The 19,840-nt window shown below is 35.1% G+C and overlaps 1 protein-coding gene across 3 annotated transcripts in view; it reads right to left on the bottom strand.

The window, feature by feature from the left end:
• Positions 1-19,840, bottom strand: part of RELN (reelin) — a 510,762-nt gene that overhangs the window by 166,994 nt on the left and 323,928 nt on the right. For all 3 annotated transcript variants that reach the window (XM_005550435.4, XM_065542420.1, XM_045387530.2), the window contains exons 17-20: positions 10,540-10,606; positions 6,241-6,474; positions 5,402-5,563; positions 2-238 (exon numbers count right to left, since the gene is read on the bottom strand). In XM_005550435.4, the coding sequence (XP_005550492.3) occupies positions 2-238; positions 5,402-5,563; positions 6,241-6,474; positions 10,540-10,606 (700 nt within the window). The remainder of the gene's footprint in view (position 1; positions 239-5,401; positions 5,564-6,240; positions 6,475-10,539; positions 10,607-19,840) is intronic.

Consider the following 19,840-nt stretch of genomic DNA (forward strand, 5'->3'; position numbering starts at 1 on the left):
CCAAAGGGTCCAGTCATGGCCACAGCACGGCTGAACATTTCCAAGGTAGAATCCCAGAGACTGAGTGACCTCCACAAGATTGGTAAAGTCAAGACTAATGCTATTGAAAAGTACAGACGTCATGATAATCTCATCAATAGCCCATACATCTTCTCCTTGGGAAGAATGATACGGCTGCCACCACCTGAACTGAATTCCAAACTGCCTTGCATCATCTGGTAGTTCTACAGAGATTATTCTAGAGAAAAAAAAAAGGGTCAAAATTCAGATTATTTTGTCATCTTAAAACACAAATATTTATAGTGGGATAGATTTTCCCCTGAAGTATAGCATTAAAAAATAGTTCTCCCATGATGATAAACATGTTTCTTTGAGATGCCCAGTTTCCTGTCTGTTTTCAACAAAATCTTCCACACACACCCCAAAATGTAACTTTGCTTTCACTCATCTGCTTTTGAAAAAGCTCTCAATAAACATGGTGGTCAAAGTGACAGTATTCATCACAGTCTGGTAAAGGATCTTGGGCAGCTTGTTACACATATTACAGTTTTGGCTGTTTGGAACCAGGATACTTCCTCATTCCCATGAGTTTATCATAGTGTGTGAGGTCATCTGCTGTGTCATGGCAGCTATGACAATAAACCTGTATCTGATAAATGGGGAAGAAAATTAAGAATAATATCTAATTTCCAGGAGCAATTATTGTACACAGCAGCAGGAACCATATATTAATTGCCACTGCAATGACATCTACTTGAAAGCTCCATAAATCACAGTACCATGCTGCTCGCATCCATACACAGGTGAGATGTGAACAAATGGCAAAGGGAATATTTGTTACCGTCAAAGTACAATTAAACACCAGGAAAGGTGCTTGCAGTAAAGACACACTGGAAGGGCTGAGTTTGTTTTTTTTTTTTTTTAAACTAATGAGCAAATAAAAACTTCCTAAGTCAAGTGACTAGTTGAATTACTTAGAAAGCAATTATTTTAAAACTTCAACATCTAAGGCTGAATTTACTGAGAAATTGGATTGGCTTTCATATTTTTATTGTGTGAAGAAATATGCTAAACCACCTCTTGGGAATGTGCTGTTTTACATATTGAAAGTTATTTAAAAAATAATTACCTAGTTTTCCTTCAAATAATTTGTATATGGATATTTGGGGTAGACTAATATGACTATCACCATTGATTATACAAACAGTACAGAACTGATAGGACTTGTTACAATAGAAGAAAACATATTTTCTAAATAAAGGAAAATCCATATGCAAATACAAAAATAAAACTTTAAAAACACTTTTTTTTTTTTTTGAGACGGAGTCTTGTGCTGTTGCCCAGGCTGGAGTGCAATGGTGCGATCTCAGCTCACTGCAACCTCTGCCTCCCAGGTTCAAGTGATTCTCCTGCCTCAGCCTCCTGAGTAGCTGGGACTACAGGCGTATGCCACCACACCCGGCTAATTTTTGTATTTTTAGTAGAGACAGGGTTTCACCATGTTAGCCAGGATGGTCTCGATCTCCTGACCTCGTGATCCGCCTGCCTCGGCCTCCCAAAGTACTGGGATTACAGGTGTGAGATAGTGCGCCCGGCCCTAAAAACAGTTCTTAAACTAAAAATACATAGCTATAATACATTTATGAGTTTTACATACTTTCTAAAATCTGTAAAATTTTTCATCAGTGTAAATTTATTAGAAGAGTCAGGTTTTGTTAAATTAAGTATTTTACTAATTTTCATTTTAATTTTTTGAATCTGTTTATTAAATAAATGCATATATTTATAAAAATACATAATATATAGAAAGAAACTAAATAAACTACATTTAAATTCGTTTAACAATGAAAATATCAGTCATTGATTTAATAATTTGTTTAGCACTGTTATTAAAAACATAATTTTTCTTCATATTAATAATTATAAAAGCAGTTAATATTCTCTCTGATGAAAATAAATATTATTTTTTAACATAACAACTGGAAACTAGAATTTGCCAGGCAACTTTTAAGGAAAATAGTGTATATGAATGTGATAGTAGTGACTGAAGTGACCAATATTTTCATGGCAGAGGTGTTAAGACTACGGGTCTGTAATCAGACTCTTGGGCCAGAGTTCCCACTCTGACACCTAATGGTTAATGATTTTGCAACTGTAGATAAAGCACTTGGCTTCTATGTGTCTCAGCAGCTTCATCTGTGAAATTAGAATAATGCTATTCTTACGGCAAGGGCGAGAAACTTTTTTGTCTGATTTTCACTATTATGCCTTAGTACCTAGAGCAGTATCTGGCACGTAATAAGGACTCAACAAATTTTTGCTGCATAGTACGTATTATCAGTATATGCCTGATAGAGATGTGAGTACAGAGGCACAAGGAGGTTAAATAATCCCTTTAAGGTTAAGCAGACTATAAGTGCTAATGCCAGGATTTGGATCTGGGGAACTTGGCTCTAGAGCCTTGTTCTTGACTTCTACATCATATCTTTGGGTATAGGAGGAGTTCCTGGTGATTTCACCACTCTTTGCAAATTATAGTGGCTGGTTAGAATAGCTGTGGAACTGTCTGATCAGAATATTCCTAGAGGAGAACACAGAGACTTAAGTCAACTTTCTACCTCAATCTTCCTTTTGTTTGTAGGTCCTAACCTCATAGATTTAGTTTTTTAATGTTTTATAGTAATATGTACTATTGAATTGGGTGACACACAGAAACAAAGAGGAGATCAAATATAAAGATCAAATTGTTTAAAAAATGTTTTACAATGATATACACTATGGAATTGGATGACATGATAGAACAAAGAGGAGATCAAATATAATAATCAAGACATAAAAAGAAACTAAGATTAGACTTCATAATAATCTTAGAGTAAAAACAAGCCCTATGATTAAGACGAAAAGCTAGAATAATTTTAGTCTCACCAGTGATACATAATTTTACATTAATAAAAATACCAATTAGTTCACAAGACATTCTAGTCAGTTGGAATTAAAAGACTAACTTAGATATATTAAATTTTTATTAATAACAAGCAGATAGAGTTCTTTTATTTACTGAATGAATCATAGACAAGCAAATTATTTAAAATAGTCAAGGAGTAATAGTGGTTAGCCAACTAGCACGTCTAATTTATGAATCACACTTCATTTTTGAACAACCATAGCATGAAGAAACAGTATGGAATTCACAGCAGTTACAGGCAGCAATTTATACTGAAGGAAATATAGCAAATGGCTAAAGGCATCAAGATATATTTAACTTTCTTATGAAGAATTTACATGGTTTGTATTATTTATCATATAAAATATAATTTGGTATCTAGAATATATCAAATTCCCCTTCTGCCATGTCACCTTTTGTTAATATTTGTAAGAGAGAGGGGGCGGGAGGAAGAATTTCATGGACAGAGATACAGAGATATATATATATATATATATATATATATATATATATATATATATATATATATATATACACACACACACACACACACATACATACACACACACACAGAAAATTAAGGTGTTTTTGCTACCATTACCACGTTCTCCTTTTAAAAAAACTCCACTTTGATCTTAATCTTTCAAGCCGTGCACATATCTAATACTGAAAAGCCACCTTGATTCTTAGAAGAAAAATGTTGCTGTCAAATGGCAGGCAAGATTAAACGTGCCTTTGCAATAGCACATTAAATGTGTAATTATTTTTCATATCAACAAAGATTAATTAAATTTCATGATATAGATTGATTACTGAATGTTGCAGCTGTCCATCTTTGTTAGAAAAAATTGTGCTTTAGGCCAACTTAGGATTGTGATATTTTCTTCATGCTTTCATCATCATTACCTTGATTTTTGTTTAATTTTCTTTTAATGGTTACTATGGAGAGTCTATGAAAGGTTTGTTTAGGATTCATGTGTCTCTACTTAGTAAGAAAGTTGAGTTTAGCACTAGATTTTTACCTATACAGGGAAAATGAAAATACCTAACACAGTTGGTGCATCTTTAAAATTTTAGAATGTATGACATTTATAAGTTATAATAGATGTTAATCATTATCTGTTACATGCTACTTCATTTTCTATGAAAATAAAAGTTCTCATCTATTTGCAAATACTTAAATATAGGGGCAGGTCTAGGCAAAACTGTAAAATATATAAAATATATCCTCAGTCCCCCTCTCTTACTTTCCTTAACCCTGTCTTTTTTCCAGGGTGCCAATGCAAACTTCCGTGTCCAAAGCTTTCTCTCTTTCTCATCTCCTCATGATTAAAATATACTTCCATGAGGTGAAATGGAGTATTAGTCCATTTATATGTGACTGTGAATGTAAGCCACAGTATTAACTACTCTGATGGAATTTTAACTTTAAACCTTAATCCCTTGATATTTTTAAAGGAATTTCAGTGAGTAGCTCAATAAGTGTTTAGGAGGCGAAAGGATCTTTCAGACACACCTGAAATTGTACCATTAATTGTGTTACTATTCTGCCAACAATGAAAGATAGCCCAGCTTCAAGTAAGACTTAAATCTGACAACTGATACTATATATGATGAAATCTATACACTAAAGAAAAATAGAAATGGTCCGAAGAAAGGGCTTTAAATAAACCCTAACATCCCATTTTTGCCAGAGACACTATACATGCTAAAAAATTTCTTTGTATTCATTACTTAATTATATTACATGTAAATCTTAATAACATATTGGTTATACGATATATATTACATCATATAATTTATTCCAACATATTAAAATATATCACTAGTATTTATCAACAGCATTTATAATTTAGTGCCATATTAAAATCCTGTGTAATAGTGTTAATTACTTTTCTCTCTTTTTTTTTTTTTTTGAGACGGAGTCTCGCTCTGTTGCCAGGCTGGAGTGCAATGATGCAGTCTCAGCTCACTGCAATCTCTGCCTGCCAGGTTCAAGCAATTCTCCTGCCTCAGCCTCCTGAGTAGCTGGGACTACAGCTGCGCGCCACCACACCCAGCTTATTTTCGTGTTTTTAGTAGAGACAGGGTTTCACCATATTGACCAGGATGGTCTCAATCTCCTGACCTTGTGATCCACCTGCCTCGGCCTCCCAAACTGCTGGGATTACAGGCATGAGCTACCACGCCCAGCCTACTTTTCTCTTTTACAAGCATCGAAATATTTCCCTTAGATGCATATTTAAAAATATGACAATAAATTCCTTCAAATGATCAGAAGTCAGTGGGATAAATGAATGGGTCGGCTTGGTAGTTTTTCATTGCAAGACACATCAATCTTTGTCCGCTCCATCTGTCAATGGAAAAATATCTAGAATTTTATACCATTTGAATTATGATTTCCCCAGGAGGGAGATATCACTCTGCAACCATTTTTCCAAATGCTTTCCAACATACCTGGGCTCATGATAGCTGAGATATGAATAGTGCTCCAGGAGTTTCCAAGTTATCCCATTATCATAAGAATAATGCAACAGAACTCCTTCACCAGGCTGGTCAGGGGCTCTGCATGTGCTCAGAACAGATTTGCTCCCCAGTCTCAGTGTGAACTGCAGAAACCTAGACACAAATTGTCTATAATTAGTGTATGCATAAACATTTTTAATCATAATGTTCATTTTGGTCTTTAAGGAATTTCAAACTGATTTAAGTGAACTACTCCCAAATTAAATGTTTCCACTCATCCCTCTTTCATGAAATGTAAGTAATTTCATTGTGAGATGTATAAGTATGTGTAGATATTCATGTACATGTCGATATACATATTTTATATACAGATAGATCCATAAAAATATAACTGGATGTTTATGCACATTTGTATACTATGTACTTGTGTACATACACTTAAAATGCCAATCACTTCTTTACTGCATTATTTATTAGACACTGGGGGAAGGGAAGTTGTAGAGTAAATCTAATCAGCCTCTGCAAGCTGTCAAATAAATAAAACTACATAAATAATTAACTAGCTCTTGGCTTAAGAACATAGTTTTGATGCTAACATTTCATATTTTAAAAAACCTAGTCAGTCATTAATATCCAAGTCATTGGTGGGCCTCCTAATTTACTAAAAACTAGGGCAAATTAACTGTCAATAAACTGTAAGTTCCCTACAACCCTGGTTAAAAATGAGAAGATGTCTATCAGAAAAAATATAAGAAATAAAAATGGATCATATAACTAAATTCAACATTAGTATCTGGCTTTTGTATGTATTCTCCCCTGCCTTCACTCACCTGGATTGTGAGCTGTCAAGGAAGGATGTAATTAGCTGACGCCGCCCATCTTTGTTGAAAACCAGGGCCTTACCGCTGGCCAAGACACCACAACCAAAGCTGACTTCAGCACCACGGATAGAGTAAAAGTTATGGTAAGAGGAGAGCCTAGAACTGCCAAAGCTTTCAGAAATAAACATTGGGAATGTCTGGGATGCCATCTCACAAGCTGGGCCAGAAAATCCAGGGTCACACCTGAAAGAAATATGGTGAAATTAAATCTTAAACTGTTGGCTGTTTTGGAGATTCTCGAATCTACTTTGGGGAGGAGTAAGTCCAGAGGCTAGGATTTCATTGAATGGTAAATGAGGCTCATTAGTCTTTGGAGACTATTGAATCTGAAGATTTGATAAGGGCTAATTGACTGTAAATATTCCAGACAAATACAGTCTTTGCGCAGCACTGCCATAAAAAGCCTACAATTAAAACAGCAATTCAGCTTCAACCAGTACCTTCAACCAGTACCAGCAGTTTATCTAAAATACATCTATGTTCATACACATTTCCAACTTAAAATATCTGTAAAAGGTTTATGTATATAATTTTATTCATAATGCTCATTACATTTATAAAAGAAACAGCATAAAGCACTTCTAATAAGATACCCAGAATAAACTTTTTCTAAGAACAAATGTTAAAATACATGTTATGCTTGTGATAGGAATTAAATATTTAGGAACTATTGGAAAATGAATCTATCTTTAACTATTTCAAATGTATAAAGGGGATATGTACACCCTTGACCTAGATAGACATCCTTAGCAGCACTGTGTTGCCTCTCAGTGGACTCTCCCAAATTAGTGGCACTTCAAGAAAAATAAACCTTTCCCTACTCCCCAACAACCTGCTTGCTTCTATGTGAGAATGTGCTGTATTTATATTAGTTGACTAGAATATATAGGAGTGACCCAAGCCTTCTATCAGTGAGAAAACCTCATCACAGATGAATCAGCAATGGAAACATCTATGTTTTAAGGAGATTATTCATCATGAAATAGTTTCAAATTCTTTGTTTTTACTGTGCTATTTCCTGTTCACTACATTTATAAGGTTGCTCAATTGGTATCTTTTTGAGTGGGGGATTCTCGTGGGAGCATTCAAAGCTTGCTGAAATCTGAAACAAACCTTTACAAAGCAAATGTACCAATGAAGTGATACTGTGGCACGACTCAGTATTCTTCTTTGGCAGTACTACTGAGACTCGAGTCTATGCTGGCCTTTCAGGGATCCATGGAATGTAAAAATATGCTAAAATCAAATGCCCACTTTTTTGTATATTGGATTTTCTGGGGAGAAGGTTCACAGGTTTTATCAGATTACCAAATAATTTGGAGCCTAAAATGCTAAGAACTACTGTAGCATGAAGTTTGAAGGTTGTCTTGGTATCTTAAGTAGCATCAATAAGGGGATGAAAGGAAAGCCAATATTTACTGGATGAGCCTTCTTTCACATGTTGTCTAATGGACTTAGACTGAATAGCCAAGTTGTTTCCAGAAAAGAATGTTTAAAATCAGCTAAACTGAACACTTTTTAAAGTCAGGAAACTGAGTGTGTTTTACCACAGTCACGAATTGGAATTAGTTTTCCTTAACAAGACTATCTATTCCAGAGTGCATTTCAGGGCAATTACATTTTTGTGTATCTTAAATGTGTCTTCTCAGGACAAGTGACTGGGAGAAACTGGCGCTCATTTAGAGATGACTCACATTGGAGTCACTTTCCATTTAGTCATTTTAAAAGTCTACTTTTAATCAAAGGTTATTCAATTGAGAAATAATGCTGATAGTTTTTTAAAAATAACTTTTTTTAAAAAACAAAAACTTTGTAGTCTGTTTCTCAGCAAAACAACAGGATCACCCACGTTGGTGATTTTGAGTATGACACGAGTCTCTCCTGACTCCCAATACATCTCCTACTGATGAATCTACACATGCTTAAATTTAGCAGTAGAGTCACCCTGTAATGTCAAGAAAAAGACCCCACTGTTAAGCTATATGGATGACACATATGAAGAAAGGGTTCTAATGCTCTCTCTCCTCATTAGCATCTCTAACAGGGTTGGGCTTATCAGGTTAGTAGACTGTCCATTTAGAGAACCAGGTCTGGGATTGTACACAGGCCAGAAAGTGTTAGAGGGAACATGAGAGGGTAGAATCTTGATAGCAAATAGCAGTAAAACGGGGGAGAGGCAGAGTAAAGAGGAGAGAAAAAGACAAAGTTGCAAAGGTCCCAGATTCAATGGTTTGTTTAAAGGAAGTGGCATTACATATACATTTCTTTTCTGTGCAATTTTGCTCAAACTCAATAAGGTACATATTGCTGGAAAAGGAGGTAGTAGTCAAACTTTTAGCTCAACTGTAAGTGGACAAAGCCAGTGAGTATTACATAAAACTTTGTTAGAAATAGGGAAAAATACTAAAGTTCCAGATGGTGAAAATATTCTGTAAAACTTCAGAAGGAGGAAAAGACCATGACTATTCAGAATAATGTATGGTGTCAAAAAAGAACAATGTTCAAAAGCATAAAGCCACCATTTAGATTTCTGTTTGTATCCACCATGGGTGGCATAGATGGTAGCCTTAATAAAACCACTTAATTCTAAGAGGAATATGATACATATAAAATGAAGTCTGAAGTATAACTACAGTAATTATAGATAGGTCTTTTTATAAATACCACTTTCTATTTTTTGAAAACAAAAGCAGTTGTCATTTTAGATAATTTTTTTTTTCCCAAAACTTTTCGGGACAACATCAGGAATTGCAAAACTATCCGGCCTCATGTTAATTTTATTTGAAATACACTAAGAAGATGATCTGGTTATGGATAATGGATGCACATAACAACTTGAGGAAAATATCAGCCAATGTTTCATAGATCTAATGAGTAGTGTTTTGGGGTGGGAGTTGGTAGTTTTATGAGAACACAAGGATGCATATTCAGTTTTGAAACATAGATGGAAATTTTTCAATTCTTCACATATTTTATAAAAAATTTCCATTGGGCAGAGTGATGTCTTTGTTAATTCAAATCACTGAAATAAAGTTAGAAAGTTAAAAAGCCACACTAATCTCAATGTCAACAAGTGCTTGGCTCATACATGCAATTTCTTTTTTTTCTTTTTCTTTTCTTTTTGAGATGGAGTCTCACTCTGTCGCCCAGGCTGGAGGGCAGTGACGCGATCTTGGCTCACTGCAACCTTTGCCTCCCAGGTTCAAGTGATTCTCCTGCCTCAGCCTCCCTAGTAGCTGGGATTACAGATGCATGCCACCATGCCCGGCTAATTTTTGTATTTTTAGTAGAGATGGGGGTCTCACCATGTTGGCCAGGTTGGTCTCGAACTCCTGACCTCAAGTGATCCACCCATCTCAGCCTCCCAAAGTGTTGGGATTACAGGCATGAGCCACCATGCCCAGTCTGCAATTTCTAAATGATCAGGTTCAAAGCCCTTTTATGAGTTCTCTACTCATTAACAAATTAACTAATTGATTAATTACTCTTTTTCTTGGAAGGACAAGAAAAAGTAGACTAGATGATCAGCTGTTGAAAACTTATCTTTATAACAGATTGCCTGTGGTTTCAGGAATTTCCAGAATATTTTATAATTAAATATTAATATAAGAATGACATACTAAATGTGAATATCCATTTTTTGGTATAAACATAAAATAATTCACTGGTGTAATTAGATATTACATTATTAATGTATAATTTCAGACTTCATATTCAACAGCATTGTTTTGTAAAATACTTTATAATTTATTAAAGACCCAAATGATTTTCAAAAGTAAACAAGATTCTTAAGTTATATTTAAAGATGATGAATTTGCTTATCAAATCTGCTAAATTTGGCCCAGTCCAGTTTCCTTTAGCATTGGATCTATGGGTCATTACTGATTTTTATAATCATTTACAAAGCGTGCTGGGAATTACAATGTGACTCACGAACACCCGAACAAGTTTATGGAAAGGGATGTAACTACAGGCAGGAAAGGCAGCCATCAAGCTGTGAGGAATTCCAATTTGTTCACAAATTCACACGAGGAATGCTAAATTTGTCCACAATTTAGCCTAACATAAAATGTATTAATTTTCACTTAAAAATACATTTGAATTACACTTAAATTCTATTAGAAATATCCATTTTTTTAATCTTAAAAGACCCCCAATCCTAAAAAAGGTTATTAAATGACATGTGACTTCAATATGTAAATTACACATCCAAAAGGAGAAGCGTAAGTGTTATTTTAAGATGCTTACTTGCAGCCATGTCTAGTGCACTGTCCTCTGCCAGAACAGAATTTGAGACATGATGGGCCAATATAAACTGTGGGGGGAAAAGAGAACATAATTACAAAAACACAGAACACTACCAGTACAATTTTGTGAAGCAATATCCATGCAACATGGCCCCTTGTGTGTATGTTGTGTGCAGGAATTCAGGGTGACATATGGAGTGCTGTGTGATAAGGTAAGTGCTTAGTTACAAAGCTACTGAAACGGTTACAAGTTACACAGATAATCCTTTTAAGATTTTAACATTTCATATCAAAGAAGATAGGAGCTTATGAATTCCTCAATAGACTCTATTAGACAATATTAGTGCTTCTGCCTTGAACATTCTACAAAGTTTATATTCTTTAGGTAGAAAAAAAGAATTTACAAAGGACCAATCTGACATATCACAATATGGAGAAGTCATGCCATAATTTTCATTCCTATTAGGGGAAAAATCTATAATACTGTGGATGACTATTACATATATTTCTAAATATTAATCTACCTTTCCTGGAAATGAGGGTTAAGAATCTGTTGTTGAGCCTAAAGTTTTCTCCATCATGCAGATTTTTTTTCCTAAACGCTGGGCTTGGCTGATAATAGGATGTTACAAACCTAAATTTGAATCTTTGGAATGCTGAGAAAAAGGCTACTGATTGTTGAATGGTAGGTTCTGAGATACTCAGACTCCAACACATCTAAATATATTAATTCTTTTGTTAATCAGCAAAATTAATAATATACCAAATGGTGTAAAAGTGGTATTAAACTAATGAGAAATTCAAGATGCAATAAAACCTCGTGTACTCAGTGTTTTGGGCATAAGCAAATTTATAACCCGTTATCATTTTCTTTTCTGTTCTGTAGTTATTTCAAAGTATTTCAATAATTTTATTGTAAAATAAACTTTCCTGTAGCCTATGCTCCTATAAGCACTTAATACCTGCCAGTTAACAGGTGGAGTAATTCAAATTCAATGCATTGCAGGCCAATGGAAAGCTCTTGGTGATGGAAACTTCTGGTTTAGGAAGAGATTAGATAGCAGGCTGAGATATTAAAGGTATTGGTTTCAGGTGTCACATAATCCGGGCTTCAAATTCTGGCTTCATTCAGGAAATTCTGATAAGTAATTTATCCTGTCTAAGCCTCAATATTCCTATTCCTTAAAGTGGGATAATGATATTTCTTGGAGGAAATAAGTAAAGAAACATATTATGCTTAGCAAGGTACCCAGCACTATATGGTTACAATCAGCACCATACTGAGGTCAAGTATTCCTTGACACCCTCTTGTCCTGTTGTTTTGATGTGCTCCACTGTGCACCAAGGAACAAGAAAGGGACTGGCTCCATTCTTCTTCAGCCTGGAAAAGCATATGGATTGTTTTCCCAGCACACTTGATTTTATGGCTGAAGATATGCTCTAAGAAATAGGGTACCCATGTCATAGTTCAAAAAACCTCCATCATAAAAAATTCAACGATAAATTAAGACATTCCCAGTCAATGAAAAAAGTTGCAATTAAGAATTTTATTGTAGGCCGGGCACGGTGGCTCAAGCCTGTAATCCCAGCACTTTGGGAGGCCGAGATGGGCGGATCACGAGGTCAGGAGATCGAGACCATCCTGGCTAACACGGTGAAAACCCGTCTCTACTAAAAAAATACAAAAAACTAGCAGGGCGAGGTGGCGGGTGCCTGTAGTCCCAGCTACTGGGGAGGCTGAGGCAAGAGAATGGCGTAAACCCAGGAGGCGGAGCTTGCAGTGAGCTGAGATCCTGCCACTGCACTCCAGCCTGGGCGACAGAGCGAGACTCTGTCTCAAAAAAAAAAAAAAAAGAAAAAGAAAAAAAAGAAAAAAAAAAAAAGAATGTTATTGTCATCCCTTCCTGCTAATGATGAAGCCATTAGGACTCATAACAGGCTTCTTGTTTCCTAAGAGTGTGAATAGGATAGAATAGCTTTCTTCACTATTATCAGTAATATAGTCAAGTTGAAAAAATATTAAAAATGATAAGAAATGTACTTTGCTTTAGGACTTTCCATTTAGCTAAGATTTTCAGGGTAATTTCCGAAGTAATTTCTTTACACACTAGCAGAAGTTGACTCTGCCATGAAGGAAGAACATATCTAACAGAATTATGATATTGATCTATTTTTCTCTATTTTTTTCTGTGACATAATTCTGGAATTACGTAGTGAAATGGGAGAGATTTCAGGATTTTTTTTTTTTTTTGGCAAGTAAGCACACATTTCTCTTGGGAGAGAGTATGTGTCCTCTTCTTCCCTTGTAAAAGAAGCCAAACGGTGGGTCCTGTTTCTGTGAAAAACTCACATAGAATGATAACAGAATTAAAGAGATTCTGCACCAGGTTTTGCATTCAGCCTACCTTGCTAACCATGTGCATTCCATATATCTTTACCCTTTCCCATTCTACTCAAAGCATGATTCCACTCAAAGCATGGGAACTCAGAGGATGTGTAGTGAACACTTTCTGAACTAAAATTGTGTTGTAACAGCCTTCTTTAGGAAATTGAAACATTCTTTTCATAGGCTTACATGTGCTTCATTGCACTCTTAATTTTCTCACATACTTTTTCATTATTCATTTCTAAACCACTTTGATAATTATCAAAGGAATAAAGGTTCATTATAGAATCCTTAAAAAGTGTGCCAGCAAGAAAAAGTCACTCATATTCTGCTATCTAGATGCAAATGCCTACTCCCTAGAGCTAATGAACAGGTGCAATACCTAAAATGCTATGCAAAATGTTCTACCAATGAAGAAACTCCATTTTAATCCCTTCATCTTTAGATGTTTTTGCAAATTAACTATGTTTATATCCATATAACTCATATGGTCTTTGAGGGTGGGCCTTCCATTGGTCTGTGTTTTGGATACATATTGGGAAATGATTCCTATTGGTTCATCAGCAAACTATCTTTTCTAAAGTTTTCTCCAGTTTCAAGAATTAGTTGTTTCTCAATGTCTAAATTATTAAAAAATAACAGAGACCTGATTAAGACATGGAAAATCAACATTAAACAAGGGTGTACATTTTTTCTATTTAATAAAATTGACCTAAAATCAGTGGCTATGCTAAATTTGCTTAGCTATTGACATTTTGTCCCTTCTCCTCTCTTTCTTCCTTTCTACTTACTTGTAGTATAAGCCTTCAGCCAACTTATATGCTCTCTGAAAATAGGAACGCTATTAATCTACCTGTAATTAAAATAAGAAACCAAAAAATCAGGCAGGGATTCATCATCTTATCTCATGGCTTCCCAAAACTACAGCTTCTGTTTGTAAGTCTTTATTAAGTGTGTCTTCCTAAGAAACTGAATTTGTCAGCTTCCTTCTTTGGACTCTCAGCTTCCATGGTCTTTGGGGAGATGAGATCTTGCTGTTGTTCTGGAGTACAGTAGCTATTCATAGATGAGATGATAGTACACAGTAGCCACAAACTCCTGAAATCAAGTGATCCTTTTGCTTCTGCTTCCTGAGTGGCTGGGAATACCGGCACGGGCCATGGCTGACTACCAAAAACATTTAAAAAGAGTAGGTTGAAAATTACTGCCTCTTCATACCCAGTACATCACTACTACAATCAGCATTTGATAAAGCCACTACACTAAGGATATATATAACCAGTGAACACATAGACAGTCTTTGCCACTGAATGCTCCAAGAACCAAGGCCAAATGATCCTACACAGTATACATTATAGTTACATCCTCAAGAGAAAAAAATTCCATCCAAACGAAAGTAAATTAAAAAAAAAAAAAAAAAGAGACAGTATCTTGAGATGAGAAGGAAGCAGCAGAACAATTCTGGAAGCATGCAAAAACAGAGTGTTAAAAAATCATACTAATGCTCTAAAATGGATCCTAATCAAAATGAAATCCTTGAAATACCAGATAAAGAATTCAAAATATTAATTTTAAAGAATCTTAATGAGATCCAAGAGAAAGGTAAAAGCCAATACAAAAACATCAGAAAATCAATTCAGGATATGAATGACAAATTTACCAAAGAAGTAAGTATTTTTTTAAGGAAAACCCAAATCCCAAACAAAAAGGAATTACAAAATATGGTTGAAAGTTTTAACAATAGACTAGACCAAGCAGAAGAAATAATCTCAGAGCTTGAATACAGGTTTTTCAAGTTAACACAGACTGAAAGAAAGAACAAGAATTTAAAAAATGAACAAAAACTTTGAGAAATAAGAGATTATGTAAAATGTCCAAACCTATGAGTCAAAAGTATTACTGAGGGAGAAGAAAAGCAAAAACTCTGGAAAGTCTATTTGAGGAAGTAATTGAGGAAAACATCCCTAAAGTCTTGCTAAAGATTTAGACATCCAGATACAAGAGGCTCACAGAACTCCAGAAAAATACATTGTAAGGACGTCACCAAGTTATATAGTCATCAGACTATCTGGAGACAGCATGAAAGAAAAAATCTTAAGATCAGCATGAGAAAAATGTCTAATTATATGTAAAGAATTCCATCAGACTAACAGTGAAATTCTTAATAGAAACCTTATAAGCCAGAAGAGATTGGGATCCTATTTTTAGGTTTCTAAAGAAAAAAACTGTTAACCATGAATTTTGTATTCCATTAGAATTCAGCTTCATAAACGAAGAAGAAACAGTCTTTCCCAGACAAGCAAATGCTAAGGGAATTCATTACCACTAGACCAATCCTACAAGAAATGTTAAGGGAGGTCTAAACATAGAAATTAAAGATCAATACTCACCATCATAAAAACAAATGACAGTAAAAAACTTACAGGTCTTATAAAACAATTACACAAATGAGACTGCAAAGCAACAAGATAACAATCAACATTATAACAGGAACAAAAACCCACATGTCAATATAGTTCTTGAACAGAAATGGATTAAATGCTCCATTTAAAACATACAGATTGACAGAATGGATTAAAAAACACAATCCAACCATACACATACACTGCTTAAAAAAACCCCACCTAACTGGTAAAGACACTTATAGACTAAAGATAAAGGGATGGAAAAAGATATTCCAAACTAACAGAAACCAAAAATGAACAGAAGCAGCTATACTTATGTAAGATAAAACAGACTTTAAATCAACAACAATAAAAAGGAAGACAAAGTTATTATAAAATGATAAAAGGCTCAATTCAACAAGAAGATATAGTAGCAATCCTAAATATATATGCAACACTGGAACATACAGATTCATAGAACAAATACTACTAGACCTAAGAAAATAGATGGGGTGCAATATATACAATAGTAGTAAGGGACTTCAACATGACACTGACAGCACCATACAGATCACTGAGACAGAAATTCAACAAAGAGACACTGGACTTAAATTGGACTTTAGGACAAATGAACCTAACAAACATTTACAGAACATTCTACCAAACAACCACAGAATATACATTTTTCTCATGAGTGCATGAAAGATTCTCCAGGATAGGCCATATGTTAGGCCACAACACAAGTCTCGATAAATTAAAAAAAAAAATCAAAATCATATCAAATACCTTCTCAAATGACAGTAGAATAAAACTAGAAATTAATTCTCAGGGAAATCTTAAACTACACAAATACATGAAAATTAAACAACCTGCTCTGGAATGATCTTTGAGTTAATGACAAAATGAACACAGAAATTAAATTTTTTTTTTTTTTTTTGAGACGGAGTCTCGCTCTGTCGCCCAGGCTGGAGTGCAGTGGCCAGATCTTGGCTCACTGCAAGCTCCGCCTCCCAGGTTCACGCCATTCTCCTGCCTCAGCCTCCCCAGTAGCTGGGACTACAGGCACCCACCACCTCACCCTGCTAGTTTTTTGTATTTTTAGTAGAGACGGGGTTTCACCGTGTTAGCCAGGATGGTCTCGATCTCCTGACCTCGTGATCCGCCCGTCTTGGCCTCCCAAAGTGCTGGGATTACAGGCTTGAGCCACCGCGCCCAGCTAAGAAATGAGTGAAAATAGAGACATAACATAACAAAGCTTCTAAGATACAGCAAAAGCAGTGCTAAGAGAGAGGGCTATAATCTTAAATTCCTACATAAAAATAGATCACAAATTAACAACATAATATTGTACCTCAAGGAACTAGAAAAACAAGAATAAACCAAATCCAAAGCTATCAGAAGAAAATAAATAATGAAGATCAGAGCAGAACTAAATGAAATAAAGACCAAAAAAAAAAAAAAATTTCAAAGGATCAATCATATGAAAAGCTGTTCTTTTAAAAGATGAACCAAGTTGATCAATCACTAGCTAGACTAACCAAGAAAAGAAGAGAGACTATTCAAATAAGCAGAATAAAAAATGAAAAAGGAGACATTACAACTGATACCACAGAAATACAGAAGATAATCAGTGTTTACTATAAACATCTTTATGTGCACAAACCAGAAAACCTACAGAAAATGGATAAATTCCTGGAGACATACCTCCTCCTAAGACTGAAGCAGGAAGAAATAGAAATCCGGAACAGACCAATAACAAGTAGTGATACTGAATCAGTAATAAAAAATCTCCCAACAAATAAAAGCTCTCAGGACGAGACTGATTCACAGCTGAATTCTACAAGATGCGCAAAGAAGAACTGGTACCAATCCTACTAAAACTGTTCCAAAAACTGAGGAGGAGGGAATCCTTCGTAACTCTTTCTATGAAGTCAATATAAACCCAAACCAAAGCCAGGCAAGTACACAACAAAAAAGAAAAACTGCAGACCAATATCCCTCATGAACACAGATGAAAAAATCCTTCACAAAACATTAGCAAACTGAATCCAACAGCACATCTAAAAGATAATACAACATGATAAAGTGGGTTTCATTCCAGGGATGCAAGGATGGCTCAACATATGCAAATCAATAAATTTGATTCACCACATAAACAGAATTAAAAACAAAAAGCATAAAATGATCTTAATAGATACAGAAAAGCATTTGATAAAATTCAGCATCCTTTCATGATAAAAACCCTCAACAAACTAGGTGTAGCCAGAACATACTTCAAAATAATAAAGGCTGTATATAACAAACCCAAAGCCAACATCATATGGAATGGGGAAAAAGTCAAAGTATTCCCTCTAAGAACTGGAACAGGATGAGGATTCCCACTTTCACCACTCCTATTCAATATAGTACTGCGAATACTATCTAGAGCAATCAGGCAAGAGAAAGAAATAAAAGGCACACAAATTTGAAAATATAAAGTCGAATTATCTCTGGTTATGATATGATCTTATACCTAAAAAATCCTAAAAACTTCTCTCAAAGACTCCTAGAGTTGACAAATGACTTCAGTAAAGGTTCAGGATATAAAATCAATGTACAAAAATCAGGAACACTTCTATATATTGATAATAAATGGAGGATAAAATCAAGACATCAATCCCATTTACAATAGCTACAAACAAAATACCTAGGAATACTTTTACCCAAGGAGGTGAATGATCTCTACAAGAGAAACTATGAAACACTGATGAAAAAAAACTGTAGGACAAAAACAAATGGAGAAACATCCTATACTCATAGATTAGAAGAACCAATATCATTAAAATGATCACACTGCCCAAAGCAATCTACAGCTTCAATGCAATTCCTATCAGAATACCAATGTCATTTTTCACAGAATTAGGAAAAACAATCCTAAAACTCATATGGAACCAAAGGAAAGTGAATAGCCAAAGCAATCCTAAGCAAAAAGAACAAAGCTAGAGGCATCCCATTACCTCACTTCAAATTATACTACAAGGCTATAGTAACCAAAACTGGATGGTACTGGTATAAAAATAGACACATACATCAATGAAACAGAATAGAGAGCCCAGAATAATGCCACTTACAGACAGCCAACTGATCTTCAACAATTTTCAAAAAAAACATACACTACGGAAAGAACACCCTATTCAATAAATAGTGCTGGGAAAATTGGATGGCAATTTGCAGAAGAATGAAACTGGACCCATACCTCTTATCATATACAAAAATTAACTCAAGATGGAATAAATATTTAAATGTAAGATATGAAACTATAAAAATCCTAGAAGAAAACTGCTATGGTTTGGATTTGTGTCACTGCCCAAATCTCCTGTCAAATTGTAGCTCCCAATATTGGAGGAGGGGCCTAGTGGGAGATGACTGGATCATGGAGGTGGATTTCCCCCTTGCTGTTCTTGTGATAGTGAGTTCTCACAAGATTTGTTTGGTTAAAAGTGTGTAGCACCTCGCGCTTCACTCTCTCTTCCTTCTTCTCTGGCCATGTAAAACATGCCTGCTTCCCTTTGGCCTTCTGCCATGATTGTTAAGTTTCCTGAGATCTCCTAGCCATGCTTCCTGTACAGCCCATGTAACTGTGAGACAACTAAACCGCTTTTCTTTATAAATGACCCAATCTCAGGTAGTTCTTTATAGCAATGCAAGAATGGATTAATATAGAAAATCTAGGAAAAACTCTTCTGAACACTGGCCTAGGCAAAGAATTAATGACTAATACCTTAGCACAGACAACAAAAACAAAAAGACAAATGGGCTTTAATTAAGCCCAAAGTTTCTGCACAGTAAAAGAAATAATGAACAGAGTGAACTGACAACTTACAGATTGGGAGAAAATATCTGCAAACTATGCATCTGAGAAGGGACTAATATCCAGAATTAACAGTGAACTCAAACACCTCGACAAGAAAAAACATACAGTTCCATTAAAAAGTTGGCAAAGGACATGAGCAAACAGTTTACAAAAGAAGACATACAAATGGCCAACAGGCATATAGAAATGCTAAACATCACTAATTATCAGAAAAACACACATTAAAACCACAATGAGATACCATCTTACACCAATCAGAATGGGTATCCTTAAAAAGTAAAAAAATAACAGATACTGGTGAGGATGTGAGGGAAAAGGAAACTCTTATACACTGTTGGTGGGAATTTAAATTAGGAAAACCTTTGGAAAACAGAATAGAGATCTCTCAAAGAATGAAAACTAGAACTACCATTTGATCCAGCAACCTCACTACTGAGTATCTATCCAAAGAAAAAGAAATCAATATATTAAAGGGAAATCTGCACTTGTATGTTTATTGCAGTGCTGTTCATAATAGCAAAGTCATGGAATCCATGCAAATGTCCATTAATGGGTGACCAAAGAATATGTCACACACACAAACACACCATGGAATACTACTCAGCCATGAAAAAGAATGAAATCGTGTCTTTTGCTGCAACATAGCTGGAATCGGAGGCCATTATCCTAAGTGATATTA

This window comes from Macaca fascicularis, chromosome 3 (genome assembly GCF_037993035.2).
Source record: "Macaca fascicularis isolate 582-1 chromosome 3, T2T-MFA8v1.1".
Classification (NCBI taxonomy): domain Eukaryota; kingdom Metazoa; phylum Chordata; class Mammalia; order Primates; family Cercopithecidae; genus Macaca; species Macaca fascicularis.